General features: G+C 34.5%; 1 protein-coding gene across 5 annotated transcripts in view; it reads right to left on the bottom strand.

Moving 5' to 3' along the window:
* Window positions 1–448: 448 nt before the first annotated feature.
* Window positions 449–24734, bottom strand: part of LOC140698365 (germinal center-associated signaling and motility-like protein) — a 29757-nt gene continuing 5471 nt past the window's right edge. The window contains exons 1-5 of one of the 5 annotated variants that reach the window (XM_072968652.1): window positions 16813–16859; window positions 12599–12658; window positions 9264–9313; window positions 2008–2036; window positions 449–1103 (exon numbers count right to left, since the gene is read on the bottom strand). In XM_072968652.1, the coding sequence (XP_072824753.1) occupies window positions 861–1103; window positions 2008–2036; window positions 9264–9306 (315 nt within the window). In that variant the 5' untranslated portion in view covers window positions 9307–9313; window positions 12599–12658; window positions 16813–16859 and the 3' untranslated portion in view covers window positions 449–860. Of the gene's footprint in view, window positions 1104–2007; window positions 2037–9263; window positions 9314–12598; window positions 12659–12994; window positions 13173–16521; window positions 16860–24734 lie in introns of those variants that run through there. The other 4 variants (XM_072968643.1, XM_072968648.1, XM_072968661.1 and 1 more) reach the window with 4 other exon arrangements.

A 24734-nucleotide genomic window follows, 5' to 3' on the forward strand; every position in this document is an offset into this window, starting at 1 on the left:
TGTCACTTATGGCCTTTGTGTCTTTATTGAGAAGCTGGCATATCATTTGGAATATCCTTGGGAATGAAAGTAAAATAGATGGATTACTTACAAATTTACCTAAATTTTAAAACCAGACACTATTCATCCTTCCTCATTTGAGATAACTAGTCATAGGTTAAATTAAGTAGTATGTTGTGAACAAAACTATAAGCGTGTATATTTTCATTTTCTTAGGAATCTTCAAGCAGAGTTCTGTGATTTACTATTGGAAAGAAAGACCCTAACCCTTATTCATTTATTCCTCTTTTTTTTAATGGCACTCTCAGTTTCTCCTTTCAGAAAGGCCAGTTATCAAAAGGTATTAGTTTTTGAACTACTACCTCAAATTTATGGCAAGAATCTCTAATACATGGAAAAGACAAGATTAAAGTAAATATCAGGTCAGCAAATGGTCTAGTCACTGGTCTTATATTTTAAAAGTTTATTTAATATATTAAACCTCAAAAACTGAAATACATGATTAGGAGTATGAATGTTGGCTTTTGAAATTTGGAAAGCAGGATTGAAACTGGATATTCTAAGTTGTATATCTGTGGGTGTTTTTGTCTTAGGAAGGTTTTCCCACCACCTCCATGTCCTCAAACCTTACAAACAAGAGGATGCAGAATACTGTATCTCATTATGTCAATCTATATGGCTTTACCCAAACCACAGAAATGCCATATTTCAGAGTTTCTCAATGCAAATATAGTAAAAGGACATAATTTCTAAGATTTGGCCAGAAATGAATGTTTCATGAACTGCTGAAAGAGAAGCTCTCCTGGAGGCCACTACGCTGTATCATCTTTGTTACTGGAAGACAATGAGGAATGAAGGTTCTAGTGAGGAAGTACAAATTCATAATCATTCTCAAGGGTACAGGAAGAAGACCTAGTCACAGAAGCTGTCCTGAGACGGGCATATTCTGTTTCTGACCCTTCTCTTAATGGTCTCTCTCTTCCTGTGGTAGACAGAACGTTCTCATAACCATCATCATTGGAGCTCAGAGAGGGTCTCCGATAGGGCAGGTGATTAATGACAGTGTAGCTCACTTCTTCAAAACCACTGCCGTTCTCATTTTCCTGCCAAGAAAAAAAAAGAGATCAAGGATCCAGAATCATCCATCAGGTTTTAACTCAGTGACCCACGCCTCCTTTCTTCTTGTCTGATGGTGATCTTACACCTCAAGTGTTCAAAGCCTGTTCTCCAAGCCTCTTAAAGACCTTATTTTAGCAACATGAACTGTACTCCAAACTACTACGCATTCTGCTTTCATTTCACCTCAGGATGATAAAAGAGGAAAAAAAGTCACTGTTGTCTCCCTGAATACCTAGAGAAAAGCAGTCGTATATTTTAGGTCACACATATTGAGATGCAATATATGCAGCAATCAGATCTCAGTAAGTAAGTATTCAAGTTACATAGCAATGCATTTTCATAGGATAAAATGCAATTAATAAAATTTACAGTTTAAATACATTGTCAGTTGCATAGACCCATCAAAGAAAATTTAAAACATGAATACTACATGTTAATTAAATCAGTACAATGCTTATGTATTAAAAATAATAGACATTTTAATATGTTTATTGATATTCACAATGTCTATAAATATAAACGCTAATTCCTGGATATACGGATTAAAGAGGAATGTGAAAAGATAAAAAGAACTGATGCTTTCACATTATAGCTGTGAATTTGATTTCATTTATTTTTGTTACAAGGTTTTTGAAAATTAAAATAATAGATTTCAGTAGACTTGGGACAAGAATAAGAATTTACAGATTACCTAAATCTGTTAAAATATTTCAATATTTTAATTTCCGTTTATGTCTGCATTAAAATGAACAAGAATATTATTTAAAATATGAAAAATTTGACAAATCCATTCAGAAGTCACAAGTAAAGGAAGAGCTACAACTAGGCTTATATGAAGTTGTCTGTATTTTGACATTTATTAGACAAATGTAATAATTTTTTTATTACCTGATTAGAAGTGGATGGGACATCTTTACCTGGAGGATAAAAAATAAAAAGGATAAATTGGGAGTTCAAGATTTGCAGATACTAACTAATATATAAAAAAAATAGATAAACAGTAAGTTTATATTGTATAGCACAGGGAACTATATTTAATATCTTGTAGTAACTTATGGTGAAAGAGAATATGAAAATTAATATATGTACGTTCCTATATGACTGAAGTATTGTGCTGTACACCAGAAATTGACACAACATTGTAAACTGAGTATACGTCAATAAAAAAAAAAATATATATATATATAAAGAAAGCAACCTAAGAGTTTTAGAACTTCACAGGCTGGTGGTAAGGAGATGGTGAAAGAATAAAATACAGTGATAAAACTTCATCTAAACATCTGACATGATTCTATGTTATTACTACAGTTCTCAAGGTTATATGACAAAATGAAGGAAAAACAAATGTTATGAGGCAGTGTCAATACTGTGTTTCTATGTAAGTGACACACACCAAACTGGTGAATAAAAGTGGATTTTGAAACTAACAAAATTTTGTCCAGAAACATGCTATGACAATAGAGTTTGGCAAGTATTTTTTTAAAGAGTAATTATGGCTGTGATATTTAAAATATAAATTGTATAAAGTTATCACAGGAAAAGCACATCATTTTTAAGATGAACAATTATTATAGAGATAAGTATTAAGTAGCAATCATTATAGAGAAAAGTACATTATAAAGAAAGTACTAAAGTAACAAAAGTAACTATCTCCAGTTAAATTCAGATTCAGGTTGATTATACCTATGAATACTGAAGCAAATTATACATGTATTAATCTGAGATCCACTACTAGTATTTTAATAAAGAAGTTATTAGAGAGGTCACAGAATACTAAATATATCAAAATCCCAATTTATAAAAGGAACATTGACTAATTCTTAAGTCTACAGCCTACTAAACTTGGTAGTGATTCTTAGCAAAATTTTAGAATATATTAAATAAATTAAACATACTTTGTATAACAAAGTTTGTTAGTAATTTCTAATAGCTCACTGTTCTTCACAAAAAAAATCATGTTCAATGCATTGATTTCAAATATTTGCAGCAACATTGATGTTCCTGGAGAATGTCATTCTAAGTGAAGTAAGCCAGAAAGAGAAAGAAAAATACTATATGAGATCGCTCATATGTGGAATCTAAAAATACAAAACAAAACAAACAAAACATAAATACAAGTCAGAAACAGACTCACAGACATAGAATACAAACTTGTGGTTGCCAAGGGGGCGGGGGGTAGGAAGGGACAGATTGGGATTTCAAAATGTAGAATAGATAAACAAGATTATACTGTAATGCACAGGGAAATATATACAAGATCTTATGTTAGCTCACAGAAAAAAATGTGACAATGAATATATATATATGTTCATGTATAACTGAAAAATTGTGATCTACACTGGAATTTGACACAACATTGTAAAATGATTATAACTCAAAAAATGTTTAAAAAGTTTTAAAATAAGAAATCATATAATCACATATCTTTATAAATATAATCATATATAATTTAATTAACAAATGTTTTTAATTAATATCATCTTATAATCATAAACTGAGGGAATTATGTAGCCTGAATACAATTCAATTAAAGCATTAGAGGCAAGAATCTGGGGAACTAAGCATCAATATGAAGGGCATGAAGAAATCAAACACTATTGGGTGAAGTGGTTGCAGCTTTTGGTGCTGAAGGTGTTAAAAGAAGCATCATATTTATTCTCAGAGTAAAGATGTGAAACATGTCATCACTATGCTAAAAGGTCAGCTGAATTTAACAACCTTAGTAGATTTCCTATTTGAGAGTAAGGCATTGATTGGAAAAGAATATGAACCTTAGAATTAGAACAGGAATATCAGAAAATTTCTGATGACTGCGATTAACCTGAATTCCAAAACCAGCAAGTAAGACTATGTTGTTAGATGAAGGACTGCCTCTCATCCTGATTAAATAGTGAGACTCTTCCTTCCTTGATTAAAAACCCTGCGGAAAGTCATCTTGCAGAGGAAAGCCAGCCAGTATCCCTCAACAAAACACATCATTGTATTCAGACTGAAAATAAAAATCAGATCCAAGCATGCCCTTGAAATGGAAGAGATTAGAACAGAAAGAGAATATATGCCTTTTTATTCTTTAATATTTATTAACTACCTGCCCAAATCAAATAAACAAAAGGGTGAATTCAACAACATGGTATTTGATTGAATTGATTCTGTGAGTCTTAAATTATGAAGGAAAACACACACGTTATGGGACTGAATGAGTATCTAGATATTGGTGCACTTATCAGAAGATCTGGACTCAGTATTTTAGCTCGGAGTTGAAATTATTAACTAGAGTAGCTGCTTAGGAACTGACCTCAGTAATGACCCTTATAAAATAGCATTACTATTTCAGGTTGTAATTGTCTCCTATTAATGCTGTAATAAATTACCATAAACCTGATGGCTTAAAACAACACAGATTTATTATGTTACAGTTCTACAGATCAGAATTCTTAAAAGAGACTCACTGGGCTAAAACCAAGGTATTGACATGGTTGCATTCCTTTCTGGAGGCTTTAGGGGAGACTCCATTTCTTTGCCTTTTCCAGTTTCTGTAGACTGCCCCTATTCCTTGGATCATGGCCGTCTCCATTGCTTCAAACCAACTATGGCTATTTGAGTTTTTCTCATGCTGCATCACTCTGACATTGTCTTTTCTGCTTCTCTCTTCTACCTTTTAAGAACCTTTGTGTTTACATTGTGTTAACCTGGATAATCCTGAATACTCTCCCCACCTCAAGATTTTTTTTTACTGTCATATAGTCAGTTACGATGTGTCAGTTTTTGATGTACATCATATGTTCCAGTCATGCATATATATGTATATATATATATTCATTTTCATATCCTTTTTAAATAAAGCTTATTAGAAGATATTGAATATAGTTCCCTGTGCTATACAGAAGAAATTTTTTTGTCTATTTTTATATATAGTGGTTAATATTTGCAAATTTCAAACTCCCCAATTTTTCCCTTCCCACTCCCTTTCCCTCACTAACTATAAGATTGTTTACTATGTTTGCGAGTTTGTCTCTGTTTTGTGGACGAGTTCATTTGTGTCCTGTTTTGTTTTTTTTTTTTAGGTTCCATGTATAAGTGATATCATGTGGTATTTTTCTTTTTCTTCCTAGCTTACTTCACTCAGAATAACATTCTCTAGGGACATCCATGCTGCTACAAATGGCATTATTTTATTCTTTTTTATGGCTGAGTAGTATTCTATTCTATAAATATACCATAAATTCTTTATCCAGTCATCTGTTGATGGACATTTAGGTTGCTTCCATGTCTTGGCTACTGTATATAGTGCTGCTATGAACACTGGGGAGCATGTGTTTTAAAATTAGAGTTCCCTCCAGATATATGTCCCAGAGTGGGGTTGCTGGGTCATATGTTAAGTCCATTTTTAGTTTTTTGAGGCATCTCCATACTGTTTTCCATAATGGCTGCACCAAACTGCGTTCCTACCAGCAGTGTAGGAGCGTTCCCTTTTCCCAGCCTCTCCAGCATTTATCATTTGTGAACTTTTGAATGATGGCCATTCTGAATGGTATGAGGTGATACTTCATTGTAGTTTTGATTTGTATTTCTCTGTTAATTAGCAATATTGAATATCTTTTCATGTGCCTATTGGCCATTTTTATGTCTTCTTTGGAGAATTGCTTGTTTAGGTCTTCTGTCCATTTTTGAACTGGGTTGTTTGACTTTTTTTTAATTAACTTGTATGAGCTGTTTATATATTCTGGAAATTAAACCTTTGTCAGTCACATCATTTACAAGTATTTTCTCCCATACCATAAGCTGTTTTTTGTTTTGCTTATGGTTTCCTTTGCTGTGCAAAAGCTTATAAATTTAATTAGGTCCCATTTGTTTATTTTTGCTTTTATTTCTATCGCCTGGGTAGACTGCCCTAGGAGATCATTGCTAAGATGTATGACAGAAAATGCTTTGCTATGTTTTCTTCTAGTAGGTTTATAGTGTCTTGTCTTATATTTAAATCTTTAAGCTATCTTGAGTGTATTTTTGTGTATGGTGTGAAGGAGTCTTCTAACTTCATTGATTTACATGCTGCTGTCTAGTTTTCCCAACACCATTTGCTGAAGAGACTGTCTTTTCTCCATTGTATATTCTTGGCTCCTTTGTTGGAGATTAATTGACCATAGGTCTCTGGGTTTATTTCTAGGCTCTCTATTCTCTTCCATTGATCCATGTCTGTTTTTGTGCCAATACCATGCTGTTTGAATTCCTGTACCTCTGTAGTATTGTCTGAAGTCTGGGAGGATTATTCCTGCAGGTTAATTCTTTTTTTTCAACATTGCTTTGGCAATTCTAGGTCTTCTGTGATTCCATATAAATTTTAGGGTGATTTGTAGAATTGTCATTATATGGGGGTGACATGGTACTATATTCTAAAGGCTGTACACAAAAACTACTAGAGCTGAAAAAAGAATTTGGCAAGGTAGAATACAAGATCAACATACAGAAATCAGTGGGACTTCTTTACACTAATAGTGAAATATCAGAAAAGGATAGTAAAGAAATAATCCCTTTTAAAATTGTATCCAAAAAAATAAAATACTTAGGAATAAATCTGACCAAGGAAGTGAAATATTTATATGTGGAGAACTACAAAATGCTGACTAAGGAGATTAAAGATGACTTAAAGAAATGGAACGATATCCCATGTTCTTGGATTGAAAGAATTAATATTGTTAAAATGGCCATACTACCCAAAGCAATCTGCAGATTTAATGCAATCCCTATCAGATTACCCAGGACATTTTTCAAAGAACTAGAACAAATCATCCAAAAATTTATATGGAATCACAGAAGACCCATAATTGTCATTGTAGTTTTGATTTGCATTTCCCTGATGTTTAGCAACATTGAGCATATTTTCATGTGTTTGTTGGCTATCTGTATGTCCTCTTTGGAAAAATATCTATTCAGTTCTTCTGCCCATTTTTAAATTGGGTTGTTTGTTTCTTTGATGTTGAATTGTATGAGCTGTTTATATAGTTTGAATATTAACCTCTTGTCAGCCATATGATTTGCAAACATCTTCTCCCATCCAGTAGGTTGTTTTTTGTTTTCTCAGTGGTTTCCTTTGCTGTGTAAAAGCTTTTAAGTTTAATTCAGTCCTATTTGTTTATTTTTGCTTTTATTTCCTTTGCTTTAAGAGATAGATTCAAAAAGTACATTGCTGCAGTTTGTGTCAAAGAGTGTTTTGCCCACATTTTCCCCTAGAAGATTTGTAGTTTCTGATCTTACATTTAGGTCTCTCATCCATTTTGAGTTTATTTTCGTATGTAGTATTAGAGAATGCTCTGATTTCGTTTTTTTACATGAAGCTGCCCAGTTTTTCCAGCACCACTCGTTGAAGAGACTATCTTTTCTCCTTTGTGCTTTCTTACCTCCTTTGTCATAGATTACTTGATCATAAGTGTATAGGTTTACTTCTGGGATCTCTATTCTGTTCCTTGATCTATGTCTGTTTTTGTGTCAGTACTATGCTGTTTTGATTATTGTAGCTTATTGTCTGAAGTCAAGGTGCATGATTCCTCCTGCTCTGTTCTTCTCAAGATTGCTGTGGCTATTTGGGGTCTTTTGTGTTTCCATACAAATTTTTATTTGTTTTAGTTCTGTGAAAAATACCAAAATTAGTATTTTAATAGGGGTTGCTTTCAATTTGTAGATTGCCTTGGGTAGTATCATCATTTTAACATTATTTCTTCCAACCCAAGAACACTGGTATATTTTTCCATCTGTTTGTGTCATGTTCAAATTCTTTAATCAGTGTGTTTAAATTTGTGGTTCAAGAACTGATTAAGGGACCAAGGGGACTGCCCTGAAAGAATCTTTTTTATATTTTGGCCTTAGTAAAGGATAGCTAGGTCTTGGACAGTTTCTCAGATTTAATTAGGTGGCAACTTTGATTGCATTTACTGTTCGGATAAGGTCTGTTTACTTCACTAAAGCAACAGAATGACAGATATCTAGATACATTTGCTTTCATGTGGAGGGACTCCAGTGCTGCTTCATTGGTGTGTCTCAGAGCTTCATCAGTTCCTGTCTGTCAAAATCTGACTTGCACTAACATTGATCATTTCATATATCCACAAGACATACTAATGTTCTACTACATGGAGAACATAAGGCTGATAGGTCCTAGTGAATGGAAAGGAGCAGGTATCTCAGGCCACTTTAAACACATAGGTTGCCAAAGGAAAATTAAGGAATCTGCACCTCACTGAAGTTTGAGGGGGGTTAGTAGCCTGAATTATTTCAGGATAACCACATCGGATTCAACTTGCATCTCCTCTTCCTATAAATCAAAATAGCACAATATTTGATGAGCCTCTTAGAATTTGGGTAAGCTATATACCAGTTGGAATTAAGCCCAGAAAGAGAGCATCTCTTGTGATAAATGATTAATTAGTTACAAAATTTGATTCCATAAAAATATTAATGAAATAAAGGAACTCTAGTAAAACTGATTAATCAAATAATAGAAAATCTGCATGTGCACACGTGCACACACGCACATGCGTGCGCGTGCACACACACACACACAGAAACAATGTTAGAAATCAGAGGGCATCATTATAGATCCTGCAAACATTAAATACATACAAGGATATGATTAACAATTTTAAGCTAAGGGCTTCTGAATTTTAGTTGAAAAGGACAAATTTGATGAGAAATGTAACTTTCAAATCTGACAAGATGAATTAGAAAATGGAGATAGTCTATAACTACAAAAGCATTTAAACCTATATGTTAAAAAATTATTCACAATAAATATGACCTCCCCTAGATGATTTTTCCAAGAAAATTATACCAAAGAGTAGAAGAAGTAAAATCATTCATACACAAATTCCTCAAGAGAGTAGAAAGATTCTAAATCTGGGTCACCTAAGAAGCACTGGCATCTAAGATGTACCCAAGAAAGGGCAGCACAGGATCGTAGAGAAGTGGCCAGCAATTGAGAACCCAAACAGTGGAATGTGGTGTCAAAACAAATGGAGGAAGGAAGAATTTCAAGAGGGAGATGTTGAGCAACATTTGTAAGTGCTAGAAATAGAGTGATTTACAGCATCCCTAGTATGAGAAATATTCTGAAGCAGTAGTCACTTTTCTTATCTTTTTTTTCTTATCTTTACTTTTCTTATCTTGACCTTGATTTTCTGTCTCAAGTGTAGTCATTTCCTGCCTACAAAGGAAAGAGATAATAACATGAGACACTCCAGTTCTCAAAGCTAAAATTGCGCTTGAAAGGAATGTTTCTTTGCTCTTAACCTAAGGTCATTGCTAGATTACATTTCAAAGGTTAAGTAAAATTAAAAGCCTGCTTACTTTGTCTCTTTCTGAAAAAGTATGAAATATAGTTAATAACACCGTATTATATAATTGAAATAGCTAGAGAGTAGACCTTAAACGCTCTCACATAAAACAAGGCAAATGTGTGAAGTGATGGGTGTGTGAATTACTTCAGTGGAAAAATACTTTCCAAATGTGTACATATATCAAATCATCAAATACTCTAAATATCTTAAAATTTTATATAACAAGGTACTTCAGTAAAGCTGAAAAAAGAAAAACCACAAAAATCTAGGATAAGAATGAAAAATGTGAAGAACAGACTCCATAATTTATGAAACTTTAGGAATTACTAAATTCTTAGACCATGTATATTGTATATTATCATATGTACAGAGAACATACGTGCAGTACGGTGAAATCAGGAATGAGTCAATGAAGAATATTAAAACACAATTTGTTTCTCTGCTATTCTTCATGAGAGAGTATGTATCTTCAAAGACAAATGAGAAGTCTTAGAAATTCTAACTGCCAACTTACAGTGACAGACATTATGTGGACTAATAATGAGAGAAATAGAGATTATTTCCATAGGGACACGATTCTTTACCAAACAAGAGAAGAGACAAAGGGGCTGAGGTTGCCAACACATCACCTTTTGTTTGCTTCCCGGACTGCTAAACTTGAGAGGAAATATGGAGATGGCAAAGGATACAACCTCAAATGACCTGTCCACTGCAAAGAAGGTAATACACACAGAACAGAGATGTGCCCAGGGCAGAGGGAGAATGTTTGGTGAGGAGGCAGTCTGAGACTCATACTAAAATCAAAGCCTCAATCTTAAGTTACTTCTCCTCTGCACCCTCCCCAAGCAAATGCCCAGATGTACACATACATATCACTTTATCTCAAAAATGACCTGCATAACAAACATAATACAAAAATAGCAGAAACAGTGTATTAAAGGCAGATAAAGAGTGATTATCTGTTATTAAATATTAAGAATAATAAGACATGGAGAGGGAAAGTGGGCCAGCAGGTAAACAACTGAAAGAAAGGACAACATTTTAGAGAAATTAAAACATCATTAAAAACATGGAGAAGTAAAATCAGTTCCTCTAAAAACAAAGCAGTAGCATGTAAAGCACACTGGAAAATTAAATGGTATAAAATGAGAAGGTCAAGGTGTTAATTATGAAAAAAGAAGGCCTAATATAAACATAGTTGTTATTTCTGGAGGTGAGAACCAAACAAATAAAACAAAAGTGTTCAAAGATATAAAAATAAAACTTAAAGACTTGAAGCTGAATATTGATTTTATAGGGAAAAATGCACAAATTATATGGAACATTGTTATGTAATGCCTTCTGAACTTCAAGAATAAATAATGAATCACAGAACATCCGTGGGGAAAACACTGCAGATAAGAATCAGAAAGTTGGTTCTATAACATCAGCAGATACTTGCTATCTCCTTTCCAACCACAAAATGTAAAGGAGAGTTGCAAAGAGTCACAGGGCAGTCATAGTCAGCCTACTGTTTCTACTTTTTCCTTTGTGCAGAGAAAGCAGATACGAAAGATGTAGGAAATTACTGATTCCTGCAAACATTGTTTCACATCACCAGCAAACACCTAGGCCTTCCTCTCAATCCCTCATCATTTTATGCTTTGTAGCTGCAGGAGGGGCCATCTCAGAGGTAGAAACCCAGACCTTGAAATGAAATGATTAGGAAAGAGGTTGAGTGCAAAGATATGAAAAGCCCATGACCGATAAACAAGTCAGGGTGTTTTTCTGTTCATCTAAGCCAAGGCAAAATACTGGTGTCCAAATATAGATTGTTTTTTTCACTGCTTCTTTTTTTTTTTTTTCCTTTTTTTCCATTGAGTGTCTTGTGAGGGTTGGGCAACAGATAGGCACTTATGAGTCAAACAGTGGTTAGTGTTTTGACAAACACATGGCCTGTAGAGGAAGATGGACAATAAAAAGCTAAATTAACAAATATAAAGTTACGAGGGAGGAGTAAATAGATGGAGCAGAAGAGATTTTTAGGGCAATGAAAGTATTCTATATGATACTATAGTGGTGGCTACATGTCATGCATTTGTACATTCTATGCAAAATCCATAGAATGTACAACATCAAGAGTGAACCTTAATGTAAACTATGGACTTTGGTTGATAATAATGTGCCCATGTTGGTTCATCAGTTGTACCAAATATGCCACACTGATGAGGGATGCTGAGGGTAGGGGAGTATATGTGTGTGGGTGGGGAAGGCAGTGTGCCACTCTATTTTCTGCTCAATTCTGCTGTGAACCTGAAACTGCTCAAAAAATAAAGCCTATTAATAAATAAATTATATATATGTATATATGTGTGTATATATATATGTGTGTGTGTGTATATATATATGTAAAGTTACAAGTTAAGATAAAGGCATGGCAAATATAAGTGGGGGAGGTGGGGTGGGCAGTGAAGGAAATCCACCAGGTGTGGAAAAAGCATTACCACATAGTCTAGTCAGGGAGATTTTTCAGAGTAATCACAAGAGCCAGCATCTCCAGAAGAGATGACATCAAGCACAAGCAAGGAAAACAAAAACCATGAGCCCTGACAGAGCTGTATGTACCAGGGTCTTGAGGTGAAAATGATTGGTGGCTTGAAGAGTGTGACTCCCTGGGAAATAATGGGTGAGTGTGCAGGGTGAGATAGGACATTGGAGAGGTACACAGGAGTCAATCCTCATTGAAGCCCCAGGTGAAGAATTTGGATTTTATTCTGGATGTAAGAGAGAACCATTAAAGTGTCTTAAGGGAAAGTCATAATTAGATGTGTATTTCCCAAAGACTATTCTGGCTAAGCATAAAGAATATGTTAAAAGTGTGGTCATTGCAAATAGCCAACCAAAGCCAAACATCTTTCATTTCAGCTATACATTCATGCATTTGCTTTATATAGCTATTAAAAAACAAAATATGTACACCCACTAATACCTCATCTTTCATGTTTAGATAGAGTCCCCATCCAACATTCTGCGAAGGTCTTAGAAGCAATCACCAAAGAATTGGATCATTGTGGTTCTAAGAGGTCTAAGATAAGGTGTTAGCTCTCTTGGGACAGAGATTCTGGAAGTTAATCTTTGGGAGAGGGAAATGCTCTGATATGCTGTGTTCTTACCATTTACTTTTCACATCTGGGTTCTCCTTCCCGAGCTGCTTTTGATTGTCTTTCAGGCAACTATAGGAAAACACAAAGAAAGAGACTGTTACCTCCCTCCAAATATTTTCATCTCCTTTTCTAGCTTTCCTTGCCATGAAAACCAAGCCTGCCTTTCCATTTTGTCAGACTTCTCTTTTCCTTTGAAATTGGCAGTTGTAGTTACAGAATGCAATTTGGAAATTGACCACAGGGGCCAGGCTGATGATGGGGCAAAATGTCTGTAGTGTGATCTTTGATCTCAATGTGTCATTTTTAATAATCAGGAAAGTTCCAAGGCTGTAATTGATCAAAATTGGGAATGCAAGTTTCCTGAGTCACCAGAAGAGGTAGGAGGGGACAAAAAGGTAGAAAGACCTTAATAATGGGAAGGTGCAGACTCTCCAGTGAGCCCAAGTAGCATCAGCAGCTTATGAACATCCATGTGCAGTACTAGGACTATCGACCCTGGTCCTCTGAGCCAGAGCAAGGTCCTCCAAACCCTGCTGTCTTACCATCAAAGTACATATAGGGCAATGTAATCTTCACCACTATTCAAGAAATTTTGGGGGGAGGGGATAGCTCAAGTGATAGAGCACTTGCTTAGCATGTGCAAGGTCCTGGTTTCAATCCCCAGTACCTCCTCCAAAAATAAAAGTAAATTAATAAACCTAATTACCTTCCCTCAACAAAATAAATAAAAAAAGAAAAATTTAAAGAAAGAAAGAAATTTTTTTTTTAGATAGAAAGAAATTTTTGTTGTACATATTACTCTTAGGGTTTTCCCATAAATTAAAGATCATTCTTATGAGAATCAAACACAGACTGAATGATGAAGTTGTGACCAGAGTGACAATGTGATTACACTGTGGTTATGCAATAGTTAGCAACAGAGCCAGGCTCATAATTCAGTTAATCAAATCTTTCACTACACCTGTTGTACAACAAGCATAGCAGTATTTTGGTCTTTTTCTGCTGTCATCAAATCCCCAACATTGGTCTGTTGTCCTGTTTCTACATAGGGCTGCATATAAAATATCTCAGACTATGAGCTCCACACTTGTTTACTGGCTTTATTCAGAGAAGTCATTTCCTCAGTGTTGGTGTTTACAGTTAAAGAAACATTGTTAGATATTGACATATAGGACCACTAAGCAGAGAATGGAACTTGTTAAATACAAAGTAAATCAGATTTGTAGAGGAAGGGACCCTTTTCTTTTACAGAATATATTCTGTTATAGAGCTTTCTGGATAATATTCAAAAGCGGTCAGATTTTGATATAATGATTATTAGTAGGATAGATTGTAAAATTTAATTTCAGCATCCCTGTCTTCTGTTCTTTTTCTGCCTTCCTAGAGTCCAGTTTTCTCATGATTTCACTTTCCTAAATTGGCCAATGAAGAAAGAATCTACTAAAGTAATTGTCCTTGAGGTTATTAATGATTCACAGATTTAACCTTCTAAGGGATGTTTGTATTTTAAAGTTAAAAAAAAACAGGAGCCTAAACTTCTTAACTTAGTACGAACCTAGTTAGAGTTTGATGTCATTAATATTACTGAATATAACTGGACGTTAAATGCTGCTGTACATGAAGTAAAAAAATTTTTTTAAATCAAGCAGAATTCAGGTAACATCAGACATTGGTGATATACAAAGATTTGTTGACTGAATTAATAAATTATCAGTATTCTATCATTAAAATATCAGATACTAAGTTAAGCCTAGAAATGTATGTTTGCCAGAGTACTGAGATAATGGCTGATTTTTCCATATTTTAAGACCTACATGTAAGATCCATAACCAAAAAATCCCTAGAAGGGACTATAGGTAGAAAACTCTTTGATATAAATTGTAGTAATATTTTTTGAATCAGTTTCCAAAGGCAAAAGCAATAAAAGCAAAAACAAACAAAATGGACCTTATTAAACCTAAACATTTTGCACAGCAAAGGAAATCATTGACAAAATGGAAAGACAACCTACAGAATGGGAGAAAATATTTCCAAATGATGTGGCTGACAAGTGGTTAATACACAAACTATATAAAAAGCTCATACAATTCAATACCAAACAAACAACCCATCAAGAAATGGGCAGAAGTTCTGAATAGATTTTTTTCAAAGAAAACATACAGAGGGCTAACAGACACATGAAAAGTTGCTTGACATCACTAATTAGTAGAGAAATGCCAATCAAAGCAGCAATGAAATATCACCTCACACCTGTCAGAATGGCTATCATCAAAAAAACTACAAATAACAAACGTTGGAGAGGATGTGGAGAAAAGGAAACCATTATACACTGTTGGTGGAAACATAAATTGGTGCAGCCACCATGAAAACCAGTGTGGAGATTCCTCAAAAAGCTGAAAATAGAACTACATATGATCCAGCAATTCCACTCCTAGGTATATATTCAGAAATAAACAAAAACACAAACACTAATTCAAAAAGACACACATACCTCAGTGTTTATACAACATCACTATTCACAATAGCCAAGAAATAGAAACAGCCTAAATGTCCTCAACAGATGACAGGATATAGAAGCTGTGAGACATATATATTTATACTATATCTGCTTTATCTATCTATCATCTAGATAAAATGGAATATTACTCAGTCATAAAAAAGAATGAATTTCTACCATTTGCAATAACATGGATGGACCTAGAGAAAATTATGTGTAGTGAAATGTCAGACAGAGAAAGAGTCATACTGTTTGATACCACTTATATATGAAATCTAAAAAATAATACAAATGAATATATACACAAAACAGAAACCAATTCACATATACAGAAAACATTCTAGTGGTTACCAAAAGGGAGAGAAAAGGGGGAGGGACATGTTAAGTGTATGGGATTAAGAGAGAGAAACTACCATGTATAAAACAGATAAGCAACAAGGAGATAGCACAGGAAATTATAAATATTTTCTTGTAGTAACTTTGAATGGAGCATGATCTGTAAAAATACTGACTCACTATCCTGTACACTTGAAACTAATATAATATTGTAAATCAACTATACTTCAATAAAAAGTAAATCAAAACAACAACAAAAAGGACATGACAATCAATAAGGTTTTATACCAAACAGGGTAGGCCATCAATACAAAGTCTATTAACATAATTTACCACCTTAGAATCTAAGGAAAAACTTACAAGATTTTCTCAATAGTTTCAAAAAATCCATTTGATAATATTGAGCCCCATTAACAATAAAAATCCTCATAAAATGTATTGTAAGTTGGAACTTCCTTATTTTGATAAAAGCAATATATCAAAAACATACAGCAAGGTTAATAAAAATGAAACAAGAAACAAGTAGGCTTTGCAAGAAATGAAAAGGAAGAGAGAAATGTTTAACTTTATAGCTGATGTGTTAACTATGTAGAAAACCCAGTACCATTAACAAACCATCAAAATAAATGAGAAAGTCAGCAAGGCTGGTGGACACAAAGTGACCTTACAAAAGTCAGTAGCATTTCAACAATACCAGGCTAGAGAATAATGTACTTCATAGATTTGCTATTTTAAATGGTATCTGGAAATAAACCTAACAAGAGAATGCAAGAAAAAAACAAAAATTACAACTCTATTAAAACACATTAAAGAGTTGAATAAATACAGTTACAAACAATTTTTGATTGGAATAGTGTATTTGCATTAACATCGCATTTTTTGCCCTCTAGGTAGTCAATGTTATCCCAATCAGAATTCAATCTGGCACTTCTGATAAAATTAACAAATTAAATTTTTAATGAGTATGGGAGGGAAAAGTCCTCAAAGAGCTAAATCAATTTTGAAACGAAGAGTGATGAAGAGAGCATGTTCTGGACACAGTCGATGGGCAACGTCAACATCTATTCTACCTTCTTTTCAGAGAAAGGAAAGCAATTACCATCTTCCTCTGACTCACTTGCCACCAATATTCAAGCTGCAAATTAGGTGCTGCCCAAAGTGAGAAGAGGCCTTTTTATGGCTCTTCCTCTGAAAATCAGGCTCACAAAGAGGAATTTTCTCCACATAAACATTCTGGTGTCCATTCTCCAGCCTCATAGACATTGTTGGTAGGGGGTGCAGAATTCTTAAATGGAAAGTCCTTCTAGAAGCCTCCTGAGCAGGAGGGGCTCCCCTCAGTCGGTTCTGTAGGGTGAGAGTATCTTTATAAGAGGCCCAGCCTCAAACCTACAACTTCAGTCATTCCAATGATTTTTGTAAGCACCAAATTCTTTATATTAAAACCCATCTTACTGGGGGGAAAAATCTGCTCTGCCTTATACTTCTTATGTCAAACCTCTATGATGTCATTGAGGATAGCATCACACTAGATAGCAAGTCATACATACTACAAAGTCATAATAATAAAAACTGTATGCTGCCAGTAAAGATACAGGCCAATATTTTTTAAAAATTGAGTACAAAGAAACAGAGCCATTAATATGTAGAAACTGGGATATAATAAGGAACTACAGTTCAAAGAGAAAAGAGTGGATCTTCTATTAGATGAAATTGCAAAATGTGGCTTAGTTTTAGAGAGAGAAAAAAGCAAAATTCCTAATTTAAGCTATATACTAATAGGGATTGATGATGTAAATAACAAAGTCAAAGAAATGTCAGAATAATAGCTTTGTCATATAAGAATGGGGAAAAACTTCTTCAGTTCCACTCCTAGGAAATTACTCAAAACACATATCCACAAAAGCATTTGTATGTGAGTATTTTTAGTAGCTTGATTCATAATAGCCAAAAATCAGAAGCAACTCAAATGCTATGAATAGAAGAATGTATAATCATAATCTTGTATATTTGCACATAAATAGACTCTGGAACATTAAACAATAAAAAAAGAATGAACTTTGGTACACGCAATGTGGATGAATCTCTTCATTAATGTTAAGTAAAAGATAAATGCAAGAGTATGTTCTTTTGTACGGGACCATTTACAAAATGGCAAACATGGGAATAGAAACCAGAACAGTGTTTGGAGGTGACTGACTGACAAGAGGCATGGAAACTTTCAGGGATAATGAAAAAATTACATATATATCATGATTTGGGTACCAGTTATATGGGTATCCACATTTGTAAAACTCAAGTCTTACACTTAACATTTGCTCATTTCACTATATGCAAATTTTGCTTTAATATAGAAATCAATGAAAGGAAATTTAATTATTTTGAAAGCACCAAATCACAAACCATGAGGCAAAAAGATAACAAATTTTATATCAACATTTAGGATTTCTAGTAAATAAAAAATGTAACTAGCATATAGATGCTCAGTAAGAACAGGTATTTGTAATAGCTAACAGAGATTCTTTGTGTGAGCCAACATTAGTCAGTCTCCTGAACCTCCTCCTAGTCCCGTCTATGCACTTCCTTGTAAAATCCAGTTTTAACAAGAATCTTGCTATGAAACTTTTACTAGAAACCTCGCCCCTGATAGCTCAAATTCTTCATCCTCCACCATCCCCCAAGTAATATCTGATCATCCTGGCCTGTCTTCATCAAGAATTCACTCAGGTTTGTTTAGCCAAACCACCTTTATCCCTATTTCTTCTTAGCAATTTTTCACCCACTGACCACCCCCCCAACTCTCTTCCATAGTTATAAATCCCCACTTGCCCATGCCATACTTGGAGTTGAGCCCCATCTGTCTCCTAGACTGTAAAATCAGGTCTTCTTTGCCATCTTTCACATGTGGTCATTGAGTATTTTTTACTTTAACTTGGCTAACACTCAAGAGGTGAGTCTGCAGTATTCAAAAGGTGCTTGCTAATCCACAAGAATGCAAGAAACCAAATTAAAAAAAGAAAGATGAGTAAAGGATTTGAACAGTAAACATTTGAAAGAAGCTTTGGTGCCTAACGAGCATATGAATAAATACAGAAAATCACCAACAAACAACCAGAAAAATGAAAATTAAAATAGCACTTGGATACAAATTTATATTAAAATGAATGAATGGCAGAATTAGGAAACATGCATGTTCCAAGTGTAGGAATGGATGTGAAGATGCAGAAGCTATCCAGAAAGGGGGAGTAGAAGGTGCAGCCTCTTCTTAGAAAAGAAACAGGGTGCATTCCAGGTCACTACTTCCAAAGGGATGTAAGAGGTGTGTTCTCAATGTCCACAGAAGGACTTTGGTGCGAGGGTTGGCAGTGAATGAATGGTATGAAGTGAGTGCAGATAATGAACATGCAGAAGCAGCTACATAGCAGATGCACTTACTCTAACAATTACAGATCTCAAAGATATTGATGAGTAAAGAAAGTAAATAATAGACTCATGTGACATATTATCATTTGTATCTATTCAAATTTTAGATAAATAGATCCATTCTCTCTAAGGTTACAGGTGAAATATGCTAAAATTGATACTTAGGGGAACAGGAGTGAGATTGAGAATCAGGGAGGAAGGGGGAAAAAATAATGAGAATGGTCTTGCATAGGTGAAAGTTGATAATAGGTTAAGAACTGGGGAGTATGGAATGGACCTTGAGAGCATTATGCTAAATAAAAAAATCAGACAGAGAAAGACAAATACTATATATGTGATCGCACTTATATGTGGTATCTTAAAGTCACCAGCACATAGATACAGAGAAGAGATTGATGGTTGCCAGAAGTGAGGGGTGGCAGGGAGTGAGAGAAATATGTGAAGGTGGTCAAAAGGCACAAAATTCCAGTTATAAAATAAATAAGTCTTGGGGATGTAACGTACAGCACAGTGGCTACAGTTAATAACACATTATAGATTTGAAAGTTGCTAATAGAGAAGATCTTAGAAGTTCTCATCACACGCAAAAAACTGCAACTGTGTGAGGTGATCAATGTTAACTAAACTTACTGTAGCAATTATTTTGCAGTATAAACAAATGTTAAATTATTATGCTGTACACCTGAAACTAATACAATATTATATGTCAATGACATCTCAATAAAACTGGGGAAAATAATAAAACAATAACAAATAATAATATAATAAATAATAAATAATACAACATAATATATATTATAAAATATATAAAATATAAATATACAATGATTAATAAAATAAATAAATAAGAACTTGGGAGTATGGTTAATTTTAAAAATAGACAAAAGAATCTCATGACAGGGGCTTAAACCAAGGCCATCTTAACACTTGCTACCACTTTTTAGCACTCCTCAGTTTCTCTCTTCGTGGTGATTTCCTTATTCTTTTCTCCACTTTTAAAGCACCTGCAACTTTATTAAAAATTGAATGAAAATGGCAATGCAAAATACTTCTCAGTGGTCTCAAAGAAGAGTTAGTTTTGAAAGTCTCTAGCCCATTCTTTCTTTATTTTTTTGGAAAACGTAACAGCATCACCGAAATTTGTTAGATTCTACCTTTGCTTAAATATTAGCTAATAAGAATAAAGAGGGAAAGTCTATGTGATCACCTACACGAGGAAAATTCACCTGCTTCAACTTTGGGACTTTGCCTCAGATGCTCCAGTCTCTGATGTCTGGCCAAGCACTTGATACATTTAAAATGTAATGGCAGAATTCATCTTCATTTATAAACTGACTATACTTCAAGTAAAAAATAAATTAATTTTTTAAAAAGTAATGGCAGAATGTTGAGACAATGAATCAAGTTTGTCTTAAGGCCGATTTTCCTATATTTTGTTTACTATCTCTCCTTTCTAAAGTCAGGGGCACACTAAAGCTTTATTCTCTGGGAAATATCCAAGGTTTTAATTTGATTATTTTAGTCCTGAGCAGGAATGCATGGCTTCTTTATGAACAGTTACAGAGATTCAGTTATGAAGATTTCTCCAAAAACCTTCTACAAGTTCTAAATCCATCTTGTCTGAAGAAATTAAGACTGTGTCTAATTCCACCAGAGGCAGTATAGATTTTCTGTTATTGAATCTTCCTTTAAACTATCACCTTTGAAAGTCTGGGTCATAGAGAGATCATAAGATACTCAAGATGATCAAGAACAATAAAACTATCAATCTATAGTTCTGAAGTTTTTTATGCCATTATTAAGAAATTGTCCTATTATTTTTCGTCAATTAGGGCCTGTTTGCGTGATGTGTTCATAGGTGCACACAAACTTCAGATAGATAGGTAGATGATGTAGAGGAGAAAAACTTATCCTCTGCTTTCTTTAGGCCTCTGGCTGGGCCTAAAATTAAATTGACATAAGACAGATTAACAGGAGAAAAGCATACAAATTTTATTTAATTTTTGCATATACATGGGAGCCTTCACAAGAGAATGAAGACCAGAAGAAACAAGCAGAACAGGAAGCTTTTATACCTTTTAGACAAAGAAACAAAACATCTGTGAAGAATTGACAAGGCAGAGGGGTTTAGGCTAAGGGAAATAAATGGTGAAGATGTAACACAGTTTGTTTATATAGCTTTCTTGGTCCTCAGTTCCTTGTCTCTGGTGATAAGAATTTCTCCCTTCCTCCTGGTACAGGAGAGCATCTTTCAAGTGAGCAATTTAGCTCATGCTTTCAGGGAAGAGCGGAAAGGGTGAGGAGGTCAGAATAACTGTCCTGCTTCTGCTGTTTCCTCAAACTCCTTCAGCTTAAAATAGTCTATATACCAAGATGCTGCATTTGGAGGTAGGACATCGTGAACTCCATCACTGAGTAGATGGAGAGAAGATTCATACATTCTAAACATAATGTGTGTGTCAGGTACAGATTTCCAGAAGAAGGAAACATTCCTGATTATCCATTTAATATTGAATTCTTTAGATGAGCAGCAGGCAGAAGGCTAACCCTGCATCCCCTCGGTCCCCTCAGAGAACCATCATCAGGCTTCACACCCTCCCATGTTCCAGAAGGCCTAGAGCACAGCCTGGATATACCTTCTTCTTGAAAAGAAGTCTTATTTAAGTTCTCTCTCAAGTAAGCAGACAAGGCTTGCAAGCTTTGGCGTCTTGCTGACTTCGTGTCTAATGACTTAAACTGCCTCTTCTAACTGTGAGTTTGAAACCTTTGTGCCCTAAATTTCAAAACTTGTACGAATGGGGATAACAATGTCTTCTTCATTGTATTATTAGGAGGATTTAACCCAACTGTACAATATGTTTGGCACCCTTCAGCTGCTTGATAAATATCATTTCCTTTTCCCCTCAGTACCATTGGAGTAGAGTGACTGAGAATAGATCTGGAAAACCCTTGGTGCAAGACTCATAGCTCTTTCATTGGGTGAATGACCACACAGAGGCATGGGGTAACGGTTGCATCTGGAGAAAGTAAAGAACGTTATCATAGGAAAAGGAAAGGGAGTGGGTTGAGTCTGATTCTTACCGTTTCTGTTTCCTCCATCTGGCAGATTTGATAGGGATTTGTTTGACAGCTGTAAGAGGAACTGGGACTCTCCAGTTCCGTCTCACCTAAGATCTATCACTGCCTCTCTGTTTCTGTGTTTCCTTCATCTCCAAATATATACAGCATCTGCCAAGATTCTCTAATTACAGAAAGGTCCCCTGGAAATGCCAGGAATAATCTTAAATTTCATTTCGGGGAATAATTTTATCCTTCTCTCACATCACATCTGTGATCTAAATGACTGCCAAACATTGGAAATGCAGTTACTTTCACCAAACGTCTTTTTTCATTTTGGTTTTTCCTGCTGAATTTTAGCTCTTCACCATCTCTTGACTGGTGTATTTTAAGAGTTTCTTAACTTTGTCCATTTTTTCTCTTTCATTTCACCTTACACACTGAGTTCATACAATTCTCTTTAAAATATAAGCCACGTTACATCTCTCTCCAACTCATAAATTTTCACCACATTATCACTTCCCAAGTGCTTTTGAAGACTTTTTTTTTGTTGTCTAATGAAATGTATTTTGTACACAAGAATGTTTCTTTTTTTTTTTAATTTTTGTGAGCTACGTTTTATCGTGTTTGTTTTTTATTGAAGTATAGTCAGTTTGCAATGTGTCAATTTCTGGTGTACAGCGTAATGTTTCAGTCATACATACACATACATATATTCCTTTTCATATTTTTTCCTTATAGGTTACTACAAGATATTGAATATAATCCCTTAGAGAAGAAACTTGTTTATTTTATATATAGTAGTTAATATCTGTAGAAGACTTTATCATCAAATGCTGAATCTCATTTTCAAGTCCTTCTCCAATTGGATCTATTCATGAACAATTTGTTATAATTACCAGACAATTAATTAATTGTATTTCCTGAACCACTATATACTTCAAACTCATACATTTTCGCACACTGTCTCTACACTTTAGAAAGTCTTTTCCAGTTTGGTCAACAATCCTAACATTTGCAGCACAATCCAAACAGCAGTTCCTCAAACATGTCCTTCCTTCCTGTCTTTCTAATTCAGAATTCCATTCATTCTTTCCTCTTGTTTCTACAGTACAATATTTATGCTTCTACCTAGAACACATTAACGTCTGCCCTATCTTGAAAAGAGGCTGTTGTGATGTAGTGGAAATTACCCATGACTTGACACCAGGAATCACACCCTGGTAATCATTTTGCAACATATACATGTATCAAATCATCATTCTATACACTCTTAAAAACTTTACTTTATAGCAGAAGTCAACTTGAAAAGTTTTTATGCTTTCTCAGCTATATAATCTCTAATTTCTTAAAGTTACAGAATGGTGATTAACTACAGTGCTTCTTGAAGTGGCTTAGCAATTTTTTCATCAGCATTAGAGGACTGTAATCTGTCCTCTGTGTTAATTTTTTCTTGAGGTCAAGAGTGCTGTCACATATAGGCTTTCCATAAATACTGATTTACCTTGAAAAGAAGGAAGCATTTTTCATTGCAGAACAGGTTTAAATTAAACTCTTTAAGAACAGTTGTATCATTTTTCCCTCCATTGCCAAAGAAGACATACAGATGGTACATGAAAAGGTACTCAACATCACTACTTATCAGGGAAGTGTATATCAAAATCACATTGAGTTATCACCTCACACCTGTTAGAATGGCTGTTATCAAAAACATATATATATAAATAAATCTATCTATATACACACACACACACACGGCAGGTGGTGGTAATGGTGTGGAGAAATTGGAACCCTTGTGCATCGTTGGTAGGTAGCCAAATGGTGCAGGTGCTATGGAAAATTGTATAAAGACTCTTCAAAAAATTAAAAACATAATAACCATATGATCCAGTATATACCCTGCTTCTAGATATACATCAAGAAATCAAAATCAGGATCTCAAAGAGGTATCTTCACTCTTAAGTTTATTGTAGTGTCATTCACAATAGCCAAAATATAGAAACAACACAAATGTCTACTCATAGATGAATGGATAAAGAAAACCTGGCATATGCATACAGTTGAATATTATTCATCCATAAAAAAGAAAGTACTCTACCATTTACAACAACATGGGTGAACCTTGAGGCTATTATGCTTAGGTGAAATTAGCCAGTCACAGAAGGACAAATAATGCATATTTTCAATTTACATGTGGAATTGAAAATAGAGAAACTCATAGACACAGAAAGTAGAGTGGTTGCTGCGAAGAGCTGGGGGAGAGGAGGAAATGGGTCATTGTTCAATGGATATAAAGTTTGGTTATGCTACATAAGTAAGTTTCAGAGATCTGCAGTAAACATAGCACCTATAGTCAATAATAAGGTATTGTGCACTTTAAAATATGTTAAGATACAATAAACCTCCTAGAAGAAAATGTAGGCAAGACATTATCTGACATACATCCCAAAAATCCTCTCCTAGGGCAGTCTACTCAAGCAATAGAAATAAAAGCAAGAATAAACAAATGGGACCTAATGAAACTTATAAACTTCTACACAGCAAAGGAAACCATAAGAAAAACAAAATGACAGCCTACAGAATGGGAGAAAATTCTTGCAAGTGAAACTGACAAAGGCTCGATCTCCAGAATATATAAGCGGCTCATATGACTTAATAAGAGAAAAACAAACAACCAAATTCAAAAATGAGCAAAAGACCTAAACAAGCAATTCTCCAAGGAAGACATACTAACTGGTCAATAGGCACATGAAAAAATGCTCAATATCACTAATTATCAGAGAAATTCAAATCAAAACTACAATGAGGTATCACCTCACACCAGTCAGAATGGCC

The sequence above is a fragment of the Vicugna pacos genome, chromosome 1, assembly GCF_048564905.1.
Source record: "Vicugna pacos chromosome 1, VicPac4, whole genome shotgun sequence".
NCBI classification, from domain to species: domain Eukaryota; kingdom Metazoa; phylum Chordata; class Mammalia; order Artiodactyla; family Camelidae; genus Vicugna; species Vicugna pacos.